This window comes from Bacillus rossius, chromosome 1 (genome assembly GCF_032445375.1).
Source record: "Bacillus rossius redtenbacheri isolate Brsri chromosome 1, Brsri_v3, whole genome shotgun sequence".
Classification (NCBI taxonomy): domain Eukaryota; kingdom Metazoa; phylum Arthropoda; class Insecta; order Phasmatodea; family Bacillidae; genus Bacillus; species Bacillus rossius.
Genome location: NC_086330.1, coordinates 259532805 through 259552002, shown reverse-complemented (window position 1 = coordinate 259552002; position 19198 = coordinate 259532805). Strand labels below are relative to the sequence as shown.

General features: G+C 34.6%; 1 protein-coding gene across 1 annotated transcript in view; it reads right to left on the bottom strand.

Moving 5' to 3' along the window:
• The window catches only part of LOC134527515 (ribosome biogenesis protein BOP1 homolog), a 142894-nt gene that overhangs the window by 123122 nt on the left and 574 nt on the right, over positions 1–19198 (bottom strand). Inside the window, exons 2-3 of the mRNA XM_063360250.1 lie at positions 5201–5665; positions 2910–3061 (exon numbers count right to left, since the gene is read on the bottom strand). Of these exons, the coding sequence (XP_063216320.1) occupies positions 2910–3061; positions 5201–5665 (617 nt within the window). The remainder of the gene's footprint in view (positions 1–2909; positions 3062–5200; positions 5666–19198) is intronic.

Here is a 19198-nt window from a genome sequence, read left to right as displayed (position 1 = left end):
TTGTGAAAATTCACAATCAGTTAAGACAATGATTGCTCCTTGTAGATACAAATAAACCCTTGAAAAATATTGAGTCTAATGATGCAGACGATTTGGTATAAGATTCTGACTGACAGTTAATTTACTCGCAACTGTCCCAAGGTTATATTTAAATAAAATAGTTAGAAATGAGTTACAAAATTTATTTAAAATATTTTCTTCTGTTAGATTTACACACCAATTTAACAATTTCATGATGTTACATAACGAAACTTACTCACTCTTGCAGATCGCTCCTCACAGTCTGTGCCTTTATGAAATTATGTCCCAAGCGACTCGTCAAGCAGGTACTGAACAATGGAACTACCTGTATGTCCTGGTGGACCCACTGGCTACCCTGGACCTACACTGCACATCTGGAGCCTAATTGCTAGTTAAAAGTCAAAACTTGGAAAAAGAAAAAAAGGTTAAAACATACTGCGGCATGGCCCCGACGCCAGACGTGAAATTGTCCACCTCTGTACACTAATAAAGTTTGGTTTATGTGAGCTGCCCAACGGCACAATCTATCAGTACAGCACTTGAACAATGACTGACAAGGCTAAGTACCCACCTACAACCAGTAACAGCTGCATGATCCCATTGACCAATTATAATACAGCTCTTATATCCAAGGACACATTATCCTCATATAGATCCATTGCTTTAAAAAAAAAAAAAACATGACAATTAGAAAGTTAATTTTGATTGGCTGGCACAAACTCCTGATAGTTTTACGGCCTCCTGACAGAGTTAACACCTACTGAATTTCCCATCATAAGAATAATGCAGAAAGTGCCAGAACGTCTCAGCAGCTTGGTGCCACCGTCCGTGCACCTGGCTTTTATCCTCTTTTTAGCAAAACAATACTCTCAAAACTAGAAATTTCACAAGCACACTATGTACTGCACAAAAAAAATATAGTATTAAAAATGACATTTACATGAAATTAAATAATGAAAATAACATTTACACAAATAATAATCAAGCAATCAATGTGAATACCATTCAAAATGTATTTGTCCTTTCTAAATAAAATTATTAAATAACACAAACTATTACAGAATATTAACCAGTGATACACCGATTATGCAGCCGGTTAATCGGCAACTGCGATTATTGACCCAATGCCGATTAATCGTAATCTGCGATTACCAGGTTAGGTTATAACCGATTGCCGATTATTGTAAAATTTGTTGCTGAAACCCATACGACTTGAAAGAAAAGAAAATACATTAAAAATTTAAACCTTAATAAGTTCTTGAATTGAAACTACAAACGGCTGAAAACGAATATGACCGTGGAAGGTAGGGAATGTCAACATCTCGGAGTGTACATAGATACACTCGCCTAATAATATTTACTTTTTCATGAATGGTGCTTGTACATACATAACTGCCCCATATTACTATTTACAGTATTTACCCCTTTCAATTCATTTACTTACTGTACAATTTATCCTGTTAAGTTAACGTCGTGAATGGTATTATTGTCACAATATTTACCATGACCACAGCCAAATCACACACGTGATTTCTTCGCATAAAATATTTAGATAAGAAAATAAATGCATTTTTAAAGCTGTCACAATTCACAATATGGCAAATGTTACTTATATTAGTAAATGTAAGTCTGGAAAAAAAAAAAAAAATTGGACATGGTATCGTAGAAACGATGCGCCTAACTAATTTTCACTGCGTACCGTATGTCGGCCATGTTTGTTATGTATGATGTGAGGTTGGAACGGACAACACGCACAAATACACAATAGAGCCATCAGTTCACATTCCACTGCCGCTACATTATTCCCTTTCTCAAAGGATTGAGAAAAGTAGGCTCACGTGATGCTAATTAGTAATTAATAAACTGAAATGGTGATTATTTGGCATTTTTTTAAATTTAGTTTTTACTTTTTAGTCATTAACGGGAGTAACTAAAATAAAATACCAAATTGCAACCATAATGTTTGCACAAGTGATGATCAGAATTGAAGTTGGCAACACTGCAATAGTAAGTCATGAATATTGAATACTGTATTTTTTTTTCGTAGACAATGTCCATTAACGTAAACACATTGTAGTTTAGCTTTGTATTTTGATTGTTGATCAACATAATGACGTCTTCAAGATCGAAAAATGACATATGGAAAATTTTCTCGGTGGATTTAATAAGTGAATCTAAAGCAAAATGTGGAACACTCATCTCACGAGGCAGTTGCGGGAACAGAGAGGTTATTCTCCACTGCTGGAACTATTTTGACAGATAGAAGAAATAAGCTGATTCCAGAAAACCTCAATATGCTAGTGTTTTTGAATAAAAATTTCAATATCTAAACTCTTCCAACCAACAGTGGACTCTCAAGCTACATTATATTTTAGTTATTTTACAAGTTGAGGTGTAAAAAAATTTAGAGAGTTTTATTTGTGTGCATTTTAAAGAAAAATAATTATTATAATTATTATATCTACAACTACATATCCTAGTTCAGTAATACATAAAAATCTGATTACAGTATTTCAATAAAAAGGCGTTCAAGTAGGAATATTTAGTAAAAGACATTGTTTTTTATTTCAACTTTACGCAAAAACTGATAATCGGTAATCGTAATCGGTAATTGCAATTATTAGTGTAATAATCGGTAATCGTAATCGGCAAAGTATAATCGGTGCATCACTAATATTAACTATAGTAAAATATGTACAAATAGAAAACTAGGTCAATATGATCATCTCAAACTTATACAACAAGCTGATCCACCTTAATGGAAAAAATATATATATTTATTCCTCTCAAAAAATGTTCTGGAAATTTGGGAAGGGTAGTGACCTACAATGACACACCCTGAACTACAATCCACATCCGCAGGACAGCATCCACCAAGATGCACTCACCAGAAATTGGGATCCTCCATTCTCTTCAAAAAGTTGTCGAGTGCGTCCCCTTGAGGAGGTTTCAAAATCTGCTTCCCATCCCAGTCGTAGCCGAGGTGATTGTATTCGTCGTACCACTTCATAGGGATGTTGCCAACTGTGTTGCGAATATCCTGGGGTATAGAAGAAATGTCAAAATTACGAAATCACGAACAAATTACACATAAACTCCTTATGGATATCAGGGTCATTAGAGTCGATGTAAGGTGATGAGATGAGAATGGAACGTTGAAAGAATGGTTGGGGCTGTAACTATCTCACTGCAACCACCGCTACATTTCCCGTTTGCGTAAAAAAACAAGATTGAATTCACTGGGAATCAAAACCAGATACAGTAGTGGGAGGTGAGTGAATTGACCACCATGGCTCATTAGAAAAAAATAAGTGTGCGTGAAGTTCACGTGCGACAGAAGTCAACTTCTAGCTTATTAAATAATTAGACACAGCAAACATAATTCTCTTTGGCTGAGGTGACAGATAAAAAAAAAATACATGCAAGTATGCAGATAAGTATACATATATGCAAGTAGGCAAGTATGCTGCGGCTTTTCTACCTCTCCCCTGCTGTCTCCTCCTCTACCGATTCCCCTCACCACATACCTAACAATTCCTCTCATGCGATCTAAATTTTCGTAATGCTCAAAAACTGTAGCCCCCTCAGCAATAATTTAAAAATAGTAAATTTTATTAAGATTATCTGTCCAATAAACTATAAATATCATAATCACAGATGCAAAACCTTGTATTATTTTTGTGACCTTTAAATATCTTAATATATATAAATCCAGTGTCCTGATGTTTGTTTCCAGTGAACTCTTCACCAAGTCAACCAATTTCGATGAATTGGCATTTATGTTTAATTTTTTACAACTTGAGAGATAGGATGGTTTTTATTTCGATTAATGGTCTTAATAATTTATAATTAATAATAAACTAATTATCAATGTTGATTGGTGTTATTAATCGTAAGTTTCAGAAGTCTCAAACAGTTGGCGCCTTAAATCATGTTTTTTACAGACAACTGTTGTACTGTCTGACATAAATATTTCATAGATGGCGCTACGTTTCAATTCAAATTGTATTTTTCTCCATGTTGTGCACATTTTCGTTCATCAATGCACTACGTAGCTCGCTTTTTTGTATTATTTTTGATTTTATTCTCACGTGTTTACAATTATTGATATCTATCATCAGCTGTCAATTTACAGATATAATAATAAAACAAATAATATTAGCTAGAGAATCAGAGTTTATCAAATTTGTAAGTATTAATTAATTCTACCTTTCCATGTTTCTCCCATGGTCAATTATACGTAGCATGTTCACGTGTAGGAAGACCATCAAGTTTATTTGTGTTAACAAAAGATAGGTTGACCAAAAATATTGAACAGCGATTGGCGCTTCATTAAACTTTAACTTTGATTTATTATAGTAAGAACTAATCAGAGTATTTAATAATAAAATAGAATTGAAAATGTTATGTTAATCTGTGTTAAATTTTTCTTTTAAATCCTTTCTAAATCACTCAGCCACAGCAACACGTGGCCGGGTGTGCTAGTTAATATATAAAATTTAGCAAACATTTCCAGCACTAATTAACCAAAGGGAATAGTTTATAAAAGTTAAAGCTTGGCCTCACGTGCTGATTTGGTTATTTCCTTCTCTTGCCATTACTATTAACTAAGTTATTTTTCTGTTTATTTATTCCAATACTTCACATGCATTTACTATTGTCACAAATACTAAAAATAATTTTTGAGCAGTAGTAAATCACAGAAGTGATAATAATTATAAACACGAGATTTTTTTTACAGCTAGTAAATAATATTTTCATATCTGTTGAGAAATTTGATACAAAACATAAAATGCAAGAGAGCTATTGTGACTTATTTACAGGAAAAGCCCTTAAATAATTGTAATGACAAGAAAACTAAACAACCAAATAGCGGGTGAGACTGGGTCTTAGACAAGGCAACTAATCAGTGAGACACTGTGAGAATCATAGGCGGAAGTGGTTATTTGGTACTGAGTTTCTACAACAACAGAGGCATACAAGTCAAGGAAACTGGAAAAGCAATTAACCGTGGTCTGCAGTTACGAATCATCCAAGAATTCCCTGGGAGCGATTTCTGAAAACCATGGGAATTAGAGATCAAGATAAATGGACCAGGATTCGAACTCGGGTTCCTCAGGAATATGAGTCCTGTCTCTTGCTACTGTACCACCTCGCTTTATCACTTATACATCCTTACCTCTTCATCAGATGAATCACTTTTGTATTCATCATCTTCTGCTGCTTTCGCTGCATCCTGCTTTTCAACATTTTCATATTTTAATTTATTTTTCAGAGCTACCCGTTTATCCAATATGTTTACTTTGACACTTTCATTACAACTTTTTGCAGGTTTAAAGTTTTTTTGCTTTCTCTCATCAGGTCCTTTCTCCACTGTGGAGTTTTTAATGATGCCTTCATCGCTGTCTTCCTCACTGATGCCATCCTCTTCGAAAGATAACTCGTCGGAATCATCCCCGCTTTCGACTCCATAGCCACTGGTGGCTTCATTTTCGCTGTCAGTTTCATCTTCTTTTTCTTCTTCTCCCTCGTCCTCACTGCTACCGCCCTCGTCACCCGAGTCATTATCACTCGAGTAGTCATCTGCATCTGAACTATCATCAGCACCTTCGTCTACTGCAGTGTTTGTGAAATCTATTTCTGCCTGCAACAAGGAAAGAACAAAACAGATCAGGCATACAGGACATATCAGTAAAACTAAGTTTGCAAATTCTGGTTCAAACCAAGCTAAAGATCTTTTAGCAACACTGATTTTTTTTATATACAGTAAAATATACTGGGCACCAATACAACACAAAAATTTGATACAGTGTGTCACTTTTCCTTTAATTTAGACAACTAACTTTGTTTTAAAACCTTCCCAAAATAATATTATTTATAGACCATGCAATTCTGATCCCTACATGTAAAATAAATATACATAGTTAATCTTGGACATTTTTTCTAAACATTTTCATTGATAGGTTATAAACTAAGTGTAGAGAGAGATTGCCTATAGCTGATTTTACAGTTCTTCAATTGAGTAGCGCATATGCAAAACCCGCTAAATCCAAAAATTATCGAAAATGAGTTTATAGTATCTATGGATTCGTCTTTTCATTGGCTTCATAATGGTGTGAAGAACGAGTGTGAAACCACGCTAAAACCCATCAAAATATTGAAGAGAAAAGTGAGGTCAGTTGCAAAACCTGTTAAGTGACTCACATCAGATACAAAACCTGTTAAGTGACTCACATCAGATACAAAACCTGTTAAAAACAATAATTGGAAATGTCAATACCAATAGCCGCTATATCCATGACCACCATGATAACTGGAACATGTTTCCATTTGCAATACCTGTTATAACCAGGGTGGTTTCCTTGTACATGCACATTAAATTGCATATAAAATGATATTTCACATCATTTTGTTGGCTATTGCTTTGTATTTGGTAATGATAAACAACATTGTATGAAACAGCTGTTCAACAAAATTTTTGGAGCCAAAATCTTAATGTAATCTGTGAGTTGTGAGACGAGAGACGATTGTGTAGGCCGGAGACCTGGAAACGAAATGTTGCAAAGAAGGCTAGGTAAGTTAGAAGGTGATTTAATATCAGCCTAACATTTGCTATAATTTTATGTCCTGCATGTAGTATGGTGGCTAATTTTTGTTACGACAAATATAGACATTGAAAATAAGTATCGGCAATACATATAATTCTGCACAGCAATGGGTATGTTTTCTTTTCAGACATCGCCCAAAGGGATTTCCTGTTATGCCTTCCTGCGGACATGGGATAAAGAGACGTTTTCAGTGTCATCAGCTGTCAATGCAGGACGTACGAAGAATCCACCAAAAGTACTATGCAAATCCAGATCTGGAATCAAAGAAATCTTACATCCTGCAGCATGTGACAGTCTCGTCAGCCAAAAGAAGTCATGTACCCGAAGGACAATCAAGACGACAAGTAAGCACATGTTATATATTACCAAGACAAAGGCAAGGCATTATTAAACATGTAAAAGTTTGTAGAAAAGCATTTTCAAGCGTTTTAAATGAGAGTCGTGATCGCGTCCAAAGACTGTGTCAGAAATATCTTCACCTCGGTGTTACTCCTGAAACTCGTGGAGGAGCCCGCCAGGTTGAAAAGTATGAACTGAAAAGGACTGCAGTGAAAGATTTCATAAAAACATTTGAGCCCATACAGTCCCATTATTGCAGGGGGAAAAACAGTGTACGTCAGTACTTTAGCAGCCAGTTAAATGTGAAGAAAATGTGGGAAATGTACCTCCATAAAAACACAGATAAAAACCTGCGAGTTGAATACGAGTTTTTTCGAACTGTTTTTAATGAGAATTTTAATATAAGCTTTGATGCCCCATACACCGATAAATGTTCCACATGCTTGAGTCTCGAGAACTAAATAAACGATGAAAGGGACCAGGCAGCAAAACATACTCTTCAAATTGAGTTAATGGCACACAAAAAAAGGACAGATACTTTTTATCAACACCTATGGGAGAAAACCGATGGTGAGTTGGTCCTCACTTACGATTGTCAGAAGAATTTAGTGCTGCCTAAACTTCCTGACCAAGCAGCATATTACAAAAGACAAATGTATCTCTTTAATTTTACTATGTGCGAGTGTGTTTCAACCACTTCTCAAAACACGACAAACACATATTTTTATGTGTGGACAGAAGATACTTATGCGAAAGGTTCAAACGAAATAGCATCAGCATTACATCACAAGCTTAACAACCTGGATCTTGATGAGGTCACCAGAATCAGACTCTTTTCCGATGGCTGTGGAGGCCAAAATAAGAATCTATCTATGATCGGCATGCTCTCACATTGGATGCTTTTGGAAGCACTGAAACATTTGAAAGATATCATCCTCCTGTTTCCAGTTGTCGGCCATTCTTTTTTACCCCCAGATAGGGTATTTGGAAATTTGGAACGACAGTTCAGACATGAAAGTGTTATTGAAAATCCAGAAAAGTATATCCAGGTATTTCATAAGTTCGGTAAAGTAAATAATCTTGGAGAGGACTGTGCAGTTAAAGACTGGAAGTTATATTCACAGGAGATTTTGAAACCAACAGGAAGATGGCACTTCCAGTTTCAAAAAACCAAGAAGCTTGTGTTAACTAGAAGCCACTCTAGAAAAAGCATTTTGGTTCAAGGGGAACCAATTTATAACTTTGAAAGTGGTGAACCTAAAACCATTTGAAAAAGGGTAAAACATTTAGGGATTCTCAGATCCCAGATGTAGTGAGAGGGGTGCAACTGAAGGATGCCAAAATACACGATGTGCGCACATTGCTGTCACTTCACTTTGGAGAGAAGTGGGAAGAAAATGCCAAGCTCACATTTTATACTCTTGTGTTTCAACAGCAGACTACAGGTAATGTTCCAGCCACAGCAAGGAATGAAGCAGATGAAGATGAGATGAATGATTTTGAGTTGATGTACGACGACGGTACTGAAATATCTTAAGTGTACCTACGTCTGTTAATAGGACAGAACACTTTCCGAGTGATGTTTTCAAATAATGGCTGTATATTAATGTCAGTGTTGTTATGCCAACATATTAATTTGGTAACACAGTATCTTAAGTCTGAGTTATTTTTGTTATTACAATGTATAATTCCAACTATGTGAGTGTCATATTCATAGAAGTGTTAATTTGTCATTGGATGTAACATGTTTTGTAACTGACATGAAATTGCAAATGGCTGATATAACATTTCCAAAACCTGTTATTTTCATGTTTCAGGTGCAAAACCTGTCATGTGCATAATTGATTTGTAAATAAAAAACTATTCATATATACTATATTATACAGATTTGTTGGCTAAAAAACTAATTTTTTTCTTCTTTTTTTTTTCTTTCGATTTTTCACAATTACATTGACAGTTATGAGATATCTGTATCATTTCCTATACGTTTTTCTCTATTATCCACATTTTTGTTGACATGGAGATAACGGCTTTTGCATATGGGCTACTCAATTATAACTATAAAAGACAATTTCCACGCCTTGAATAAATGGTACTTCGAAAATTCAAAATGCTTGTGCTTGTGTACCGTCAAGAAATGGATGTTAAAAAAAATGTGAGTGAGTCATTCAGTACTCGCCAGTGATGTGTATACAGAATAATAACATCAGGATCAAGCACACAAAATTTCTGGTCTTAATAACTACAATGGCTGTATTTGAGTAAAATGGGATACGTCCATAGCACACAGGGTTGGGAAAAAAACAGTTAAAAAAAAGAAAAAAAAATTTTTTTTTATTGTTTTAAACTTTTTTGTTTAAAACAGTTTGCCATGTTTTAAAGAGTTTTTTTAAGGTTAAACTTTTTTTTAAATATTAATTTTAAACAAAACAACTACAATATGTTTTGCACATATGGTTTCAGCAGAAGTTCCATCAGGTGTAAGGTACGTATATTGCTACACATTTTTGAATATGGAATTCCCTGACTTTGCCCGGTTTTCCCGGACTGTAGCAACCCTGATTGAGAGGGAAATGTGGTAACTGTAATGCAGGGAATTTTTTTGTCCATATTGTTGACAGTTGAGCAGCCTGGTTTATGTGGCAGTTAGAGCATGACTTAACTAGTAGTTAGTGATACATTTTATTACTTCATAGAGTCAACAAAAGTGAAAATAAAAGAAAGTAGTATATTGACATAGTGTAATAATGAGTTCAACTGGTAGAAGAAAGGATCCAATATGGCAACATTTTATTGAAACAAGATGTATGTACTGGTAAAACTATGAGGGCAAAATGTAAGTTGTGTAAAGAAGACATGGTTGGACTAGTTGCTAGAATGAAACATCATATTGAAACAAAATGTAGACCTACCCACAGAAACAGTGCCCTGGAAAATAACACCAACTTAATGAGACAAGAAGAATAAGAAATGGACCTTTGTATTTTGTCTACCAGTACCAGTAGTACTGATGAGCAGTCCCCCGCAAGCTCTCTTTCATGCTTCCATCAACCTGGACCATCTCAGGCTCAGGTCGGTAAGGAAGTATTTTAGTTATAGTTTATGTAAGAATTGTATAGGTTATTGTAGTATGAAAATTAAGTGTTGATTTTCTCATAAACAGTTTTACTTTTTTTTTTTGGCTGTTTATGGTTTTCATAGCAATGAAAGTTACCGAAGCCAGCCACTATCCAGGTTTAATAATAATATTAATTATAAACAATCCAAATTGAGGTCATGTTGAGTTGCAGTGGAATTTTATGAGAGAAAATTAATCTTTAAAAACATTTTAATGTACCGTACTGCCATAGCCACGTTATTAAAAAAAACATTGTTTTCAAAAGTACACATTACATTCAGTCTTGTGTGTCACAGTGTCAGACTGTGATCAGTGATACAAATGTGAGAGTTTTGTCAGAGCACAAAATTTTCATATAGTAAATGAACAGGATATCATGTACGCTAATAAGTATTTTAAATTTTTGTTTAATGTAGGCTACGTTAGAAATTAAATGTTGCCTAGGCAATTTTGAGTAGGTGTAGAATAAAATTTACACAATGACACTTTTTATTAATAAAAAAATTTAATCCTAACTGGGCGGGCACATATTGACAGCTGCTTGTTTTGTTCAAGGACATGTTACAATTGAAATAACAATAACCATACCAGTGACAGTAAAGCGATAAATCCTTATTATACAAATAGAAATTGCTACAATCCCAAATAAAAGCAACCTTTAAAAATAATAATGTATGTCACATGCTAGCCAACTTAAACAAACAAAAGTTGGTCCATGAGAAAGCTGATTGGATATGGAACAAAAACTATGCTATGTTGTAGCAAGTTATATTTATGGCTATGCACATTGGTATCAACATTGTCCCTAACCCCACACAGTATTATTCTGACAATTCATTTGTGTGTGTAATGCTGTGCCTCTCGAGTAACAAAGTTGAATATTTGCCCCCACTGTAAACCACTCCCGCTCCCATTCTCTACCCTTGTTGATATTATAGGGTACGAAAAGCGAAAACTACAACAATGGGGTACTTTTTGTTTGTTACAGATAGAGAGAGAACATCAACACTTGGTTGCAAAAGTTCTATTTTATCAAGTTTAGAAAGTAATCTGTCTTTCTCGACAGTAAGTAGTGAAGAGGATTCAACTGAAGGATCTCAGGCTTCTTCCTCTACACATGTACCACATGGATCTACTACCTTGTTAGATAGATTTACCATATGCACCACAGTAAAAGTTAAAAAACAACTAGATTTGCAAATAGCTCGCTTCATATTCGGTACAAACTCAGCATTCAGGCATTTCGAACATCTTGAGTTTGTAAAAATGGTTCAACTTCTTCGCCCTGGCTACAAACCCCCTAACCGAAGGCAAGTTTCAAATGAACTTCTAGATGAAATTTACTCTGAGAAATGGATGGAGGTGAAGAAAAAACTATCCGGAAAATCTGTGTGCATGGCTCTGGATGGTTGGAGCAATGTGCACAATAATCCAATTGTGTGTGTCCATGAGTGATGTGCTGGACCAATGCACTCATCTAACTGAAACCATTGACACTGAAGATAACAGTCATACTTATGAGTACCTGTTACAGATAGCAGAAAAATAAATTAAAAACTGTCAACAGTATGGCTGCCGAGTTCGAAGTTTCGTTACTGATAATGCTGCCAACATGGCGAAAATGAGGGAGTAGATGGCAAGAAAAGACATAGGAGATGTTATAACATACGGTTGCTCAGCTCATCTCAATTTACTAGCACATGACTTGCGAGTAGACAGCATTATGGAACATGTTAAGCAAATAGCAAAGTATTTCAGAAACACCCACTTTGCAGCTGCAAAGTACAAACTGGCTGTTGGAACAGCTCTCGCTCTCCCTACGGATGTTCGCTGGAATTCTTCAGCTGATTATATATTGTCTTATTTGAACAATTGGCACATCATTGCCAAAGTCTACACTGAAAATCGAACTGCCATAGAACCAAACATAAGTGCAAAAGTGAGTAATATTGGATTGAAACAAAATGCATAAGACTAACTTAAAAAACTCAAAACTCTTTCAGTCTCTTTAGATAAGGTGCAACGTGATGAATGCACCATTGGTGAAGCAGTTGAAGTTTGGCTTGATCTACAGGATTTTTACAAAAATGATAAGGATTGTGTCTCCAATGAACTAAATTGCTTTATGAAGCGATTTAACTTAGCTGTGACTGATGCCCATCTCCTAGCTAACCTCAGAGACCCACGTTTTCGAGGGGAGAGATTGAGTGAGGAGCAACTTCACTCTGCAATGGAGTATGCTTTAACATACCGCCCAGATGCCATTCCGGATATTATTAAGTACAAGGCAAAAAGTTCACCTTTCAAGGAGTACTTATTCAGTCCTGTAACACTAAAAGAGATTAAACCTCTAGTATGGTGGATGGCTTTGGAGAAAAGTACTCATCATGCAACTCTGAACCTGGCACATCAGTTACACAGTGCAGTAGCTTTGTCAGCTGGTATTGAACGTCTTTTCTCCACATTCAGGTTTCATAGTACTGTAAGGAACTGGCTAGGAACAGAGAAGGCTGCCAAACTTGTAACTGTTTTCCGTGCACTTAACCAACAAAAACAAATTTTAATTAGGTTAGATGAACTTAGTGGAACTGGCACCCTAAAAGGTATGACTGGTTTGACCCCAAGCAGTGCTGGTATTTTATGTTTAAGTGAGGAAAGTGTTTCACTTCAAAACTTCTCATCCTAGTCTGGATATTTATCACAATTGGTGACTCATGTAGGTCAGCTTATTATACATACATATATACACATACATAGCTATATACACACACGTTTACATTATGATATGGTAGGGATATTTATGACGTCATCAACAAGGCTGTGCTGAAGCATTTACTAGCTGTACATTCTTACGGTTTAAGTGGGTGAAATAAAATATAGATGCAGTAATTATTATGTATTTACTTAGGTAAATTATATGTTTAAGTTACTGTAATGTAGACTTGAATTCTATCAGGTCTAGGTTGTTTAGCGATACCAGTATTTCTTTTTGTAAAAGCGAGACATTTGCCATAATATTTTCACTGTATCATGAAGTAGATAGACTACTGTCTCACCCGGTCTAGTCTATTTTGCGATACCGGTATTTAAGTTGAAAGCATCACTTGTAGAGAAAATATTTTTTTTTTTTTGGTATCATGAAGTAGACTAGTCCCACCCGGTCTAGTCTATTATTATGCAATACGAAAATTTATTATTTGAAAGAGAGATGGTTAAAAATAAAATTATTTCGGTATCACATATCAAGAAATGTTTTCTTCGTGAAGTAGAATGAAGTCCCACATGGTCTAGTCTATTTTTCGATAGTTATTTTACATCTCATATTTTACTACTCCACCCGCAACTTTTATTTTTCAGTATCATGTAGAATGCTAATAAATAAGGCACACTGTTATACTTCACAATACCGACATAAGATGTAACGTCTACAGGCATTAATTTTTAAAAAATTAAACATAGATATTGCGTTAATAAAAAGTATAATATTCAAAAAATTAAACGTGTGAAAAATAGCATGTTTACAGTTCCCTGCCCAAAATCCCCATATTCTTGTGCTTGTGCTGTAAGAATGCAGGGGTGATAATGATGTAAGTGATGCCATCTTGGTTATGTCATCAGTATTGTTATGGAATCGCAAAGTAGACTACTCCCAATACTTTTACTGCTAGCACTGTTTACATTTGGTCATACTAATGTGCAAGCAGCCATTTTCAGTCACAATATCTAGGGAGATTCAGCAAAACGTGAATAACAACCATTGGTAAATACTAATTACAAAATTTTAATGTAGCGTGGATGCTATAATAAATGGTTAACGATGAAAATTAGAAGATAATATATTTTCTTAAAACTAATCAAAAAATGGTTTCTGATTTTATAAAAAAATTTAGGTCTACTCATTTTTCTTTTGAAACATTTTCTTCTTCTCTTTCATGCTTCTACAAACTAGTTTCAGATTTCCTTCTCTGGTTTCTCGATTGAGCATTCAAAAGTAGCCAGCTAACATATTGACATCCCATATTCCTTGGTAATGTCTCTCGATATCACGAACATCCTGGTGAACTTTAACCCTGTTCTTCACTGTAAGCTCCCAAGTTTTCAGGAAAATAGTCAATATGGGAGTATAAGAGATGAATTTTAAGCTATATTGCACCTTGAGCCTTATACGCTGCCAGCAAGCATTGTACAATGGTTTTTCAGTCAGGGTCCGTAGTATTTCTCAAAAACTTGTGCATTACATTCTTGAAAGAGTCCCATGCTGCTTTTTTTCCCTTTCCTCCCATTGTTTCCAAAGAAAAGGGAACAGATAAAAGTCTTCTTATGTCGGGGCCAATGAAAACTCCCTTTTTAAACTTGGCTTCAGACAGTTTCGGGACCTTGGAACAAAGATATCTGAAGAAGAAAAAAATCACCATCTGTTGGCAGAGATTTGACAAACTGCTTTATAAGCCTCAATTTAACATGAAGAGATAGTACTAAACTTTTTTCTGCTGGAACAAAGGTTGTAATGATGATGTTTTTGTCACGGGGTTAAACTGTCTCGTGGTGGCCAGTCAGTTTTTGTCCAGTACATCTGTCTGGCTCTACTATGCCTTAATAAATAAAGCAAGTATATTTTGTACAACCTTCCTGCTGACCAACAGGGTTAGTATTTTTAAATCTCCACAAACCATCTATTGATGCTCTTGATATTTGATTTTCATTCTCAAGAATAGTAGCCAAGTCATTATAGTTTTCTTCCATAGGAATCGAGTAACTCATAGGAAGGCATGCAATGCATTTCAATTATGCTGCAAGACTGCTTTGAGACTAATTTTTGAAGAATCAATGAATATGCACCATTCTTATGAATCATATTCTATTTCAAAGTGCTTCATTAATACATGGACATCATTACAATAAACCAGATTTCCTCTTAAGAGAAAACTGAGCCATTCTCTCTCTATGCCCATACCACGAAAATGAGGTCCCAGATGATAGCAGGTTTTTGTTTTTTAGTCTTGATTCTAGCAATTCAAGTGCATCTTTTGAAAGACCTAAGTCTCCTATTAGAATGTTGAGCTCACTCAGAGAAAAAAGTTAAGGTCTCTTGTCAACAGGAAACTCTGAGCAATATTCGTCCTGGGAAGCTAATGTGTTTGAGTCCTCTGGCTCACTCTGGATGTCGTCTAAATTAAAAGTTGGCTGTGGAACTGGTATTTAAGAGCCATGGGACACTGGATGAATAGCCGAGTCAAGGTTACGAAAATATATTTTATTTTTATTTCTTGTATTAAATCATTTCACATCTACTGAACAGAAGTAGCAGTCGGCTGTGTGTGTTCACACCATAATCATAGGAATGCCAAAACGAAATCAGCTTTTTTACCCTTAAATCACATAGAGGTTAATATTTACTTGGGCGGTATTTCCGAAAAAAAATGTTAAAAATCCGAAAATACCTTTATTTAATGCTCTTCAACTTCCTCTTTTCATTAAAAGCGACGGAGATTAGAAATTCCAAATACTTTAGGAGATATCGAATTTTTAAATTTCTTCATATGTAGTTGAGCGGTATTTGCGAAAAAAAATGTTAAAAATCCAAAAAATACCTTTATTATATGCTCTTCAACTTCCTCTTTTCATTAAAAGCGGCGGAGATTAGAAATTCCAAATACTTTAGGAGATATCGAATTTTTAAATTTCAGCACAAAACCAGCGCATTCCTGTGGCGTGCGTGCACCATTGTTTCTTGTTTACGTACGAGTATCTATTTTTTTATTGGATAATGATGTCACGTGATTGTTCGTGATAGGCCAGAATTCAAATGAACTAATACGTGATTATTTAGTTCAATTATTGTTTAAAACGGTGTTTAATTACCGCCTCCAACTTAGGTGAGTTTTTAACGTTTCTAATTATAAAGTCTTATTTGTTATTTTGATATTGTTGCGTAAGTAATAAGTAACAAAAAAATTTACGTGAGTTGTTACTGTACATCCTTTGTTACGGGTTTGTTAGGTAAGGTCAGTTACATTATAAATAATTTAAAACTAAAGAATAATTAAAATTAATTCACATTATTTTTAATATCACCTTAGTTTGAAAGTATTTATAATGTAACTGACCTGACCTAATCAACCATTTTAGTTTACTGTTCACCCTCTGTCCGGGTTTGTTTGGTCAGGTCAGTTACATTATAAATATTTTAAAACTAAACAGCCATTAAAATTAATTCACAAAATAATTTTTAATGTCGGCTTAGATTGAAAGTATTAATAATGTAACTGACCTGACCTAATCAACCATTTTATTAATTACGCATTCACGATTCACGTATTCACGAACACACGGCAAAATAACAAAAATGGCGCCGCTCGAATGGTTCCACAGGTCTTGTATTGCAAAATTAAAAAATTCGATATCTCCTAAAGTATTTGGAATTTCTTATCTCCGCCGCTTTTAATGAAAAGAGGAAGTTGAAGAGCATATGATAAAGGTATTTTCTGATTTTTAACATTTTTTTTTTTGCAAATACCGCTCAACTACATATGATGAAATTTAAAAATTCGATATCTCCTAAAGTATTTGGAATTTCTTACCTCCGCCACTTTTAATGAAAGGAGGGAGTTGAAGAGCATAAAATTAAGGTATTTTCGGATTTTTAACATTTTTTTTCGGAAATACCGCCCAAGTAAATATTTACCCACATAGATCTTCCTCGCATCTTCTGCACACCTTATGTGGGGCCCATGCTTTGTCTTTATCTCCCAGTTTCAATTTGAAATAAGCAAAACAAACATTCTTCATAAACTCACTTATGTTTCTTTGTTTACTTTATCAGTGTATTCACCACAGACATAACAGAAGCTGCAATGAGAAATACACAACCTAGGTGAGCCATATTTCAGAAATAAATCAGTACCTAGCGTTTGAATGCTGGATATAAACTGAGCGTGGCTTCAAATGGCCAGGGAGATACTGAGCTTACTAACTTTTTGAAACCTGATCTAATCAAAAAACAGTGTTTATATTTATTCCTATTACCCCATATGACATGTCGAAACATGCTCAACCTCAACAGTAATATTACTCACTATAAACTAATTTCACTTGTTTCGAAATGATCATGTAACCTTCCTCCTAACGCAAAAACCACTTTACCAACCTCATCTAGCACTATTCTCTTAAACCATTAAAGTGAGAAGTCTTAGTTCAAAGGGCATTTTTTCAATAATAAATAATTATAAATGTTAAGTTAATTAGGAATTTTATGCTAAATAAAAACCAAAACTTGACTGTAACAAAAAAAAATATTGATGAGATGGAATTTTTTACTTTTTTTTCCTTACCAAGTTTAAATCCTATGCAGTTTTTTACTTGCAGACCTATGTTATATATGTTTTCAACAAATCTTATACAAAAACTCTAAAGCGATACTATGCACAAATAACATACTATTCAGGGTTAATTCAGGAACATCTATACAATATGGAAGACATATAGGTATTCCTATTTATCGCAGGTAAACAATGAATGGCCCCGGCAACGTAAAAGCACAGGTATCATAATGAAAGATGTACAAGTTTAATTTTTTCAGACAAGTAGGAATTACAAAACCATTCCTTCGGGGCAAATTTTGGTATGTGTTTAGTGTGTGAAAACTAAGTTTTCCGATTTTTTTCTTTCCATTCTAAAAAAGCCGCAACGTCCAATAATTACCGTGGATCCTTTATTTTTTAGGATCCATGTGGAACTTCAAAACCCCCTTTTCGGGTAAATTCAGGGAATATTTTAGGTACAACACCATTTTCCATTATTTTTTATGAAAAAGCAGCACTTGGGTAAATATGTAGAGTAGCGGTATATGCGAAAAAAAATGCTAAAAATCCGAAAATACTTTTATTCTATGCTCTTTCACTTCCTCTTTTCAAATCAACCGGCGGAGATAAGAAATTCCAAATACTTTAGGAGATATCAAATTTTTTAATTTTGAACATGTAGAGTAACGGTATTTGCAAAAAAAAAATTCTAAAAATCTGAAATTACTTTTATTATATGCTCTTTCACTTCCTCTTTTCATTAAAACCGGCGGAGATAAGAAATTCCAAATACTTTAGGAGATATCGGATTTTTTAATTTTGCAATACAACCATTCGGCCGACGCCATTTTTGTTATTTTGCCGTGTGTTTGTGAATGCGTAATAAATAAAATGGTTGATTAGGTCAGGTCAGTTACATTATTAATACTTTCAAACTAAGCGGACATAAAAAATAATGTGAATTAATTTTAATGGCTGTTTAGTTTTAAAATATTTATAATGTAACTGACCTGACCAAACAAACCGGGACAAAGGATGAACAGTAGGAACTAAAATGGTCGATTAGGTCAGGTCAGTTACATTATGAATACTTTCAAACTAAGCGTACATAAAAATAATATGATTTAATTTCAATGGTTCTTTAGTTTTAAAGTATTTATAATGTAACTGACCTGACCTAACAAACCCGGACAAATGATGAACATTAAGAACTCACATAAAATTTTTTTGTTACTTATTACTTGCGCAACAATATCCAAATAAAAAATAACTTTAAAATTAGAAATGTTAAAAACCCACCTAAGTCGGAGGCGGGTACATTTCCTTTGCCATTAAGGAAATGATGTAGTCTTTCACCTACGTCGCAATACCTCCGACAGAACATTAATAAATAAATAAATATTCACGTATTGGTTCATTTGAATACTAGCCAATCACGGAACTGTCTCGTGACAAAATTGTCCAATAAGAAACATAATAGATACTCATAAAGCAGAAACAATTGTGATCGCCGCATGAATACACAGGTATTGTGATGAAAATTAAAAAATTCGCTATCCCCTAAAGTATTTGGAATTTCTTATCTCCGCCGGTTGATTTGAAAAGAGGAAGTGAAAGAGCATAGAATAAAAGTATTTTCGGATTTTTAGCATTTTTTCCCGCATATACTGCGAATAACAATGAACAGATAGGCCTACAACTTTCTGTACACTGAGTACGTGCTGTTCTCATATGCATGTACAATTTTCCAATGTAGCAGCTCTTATGTTTGTGTACAGTCAACTTCTATTCATGTGTGTTGCTAATGCAAT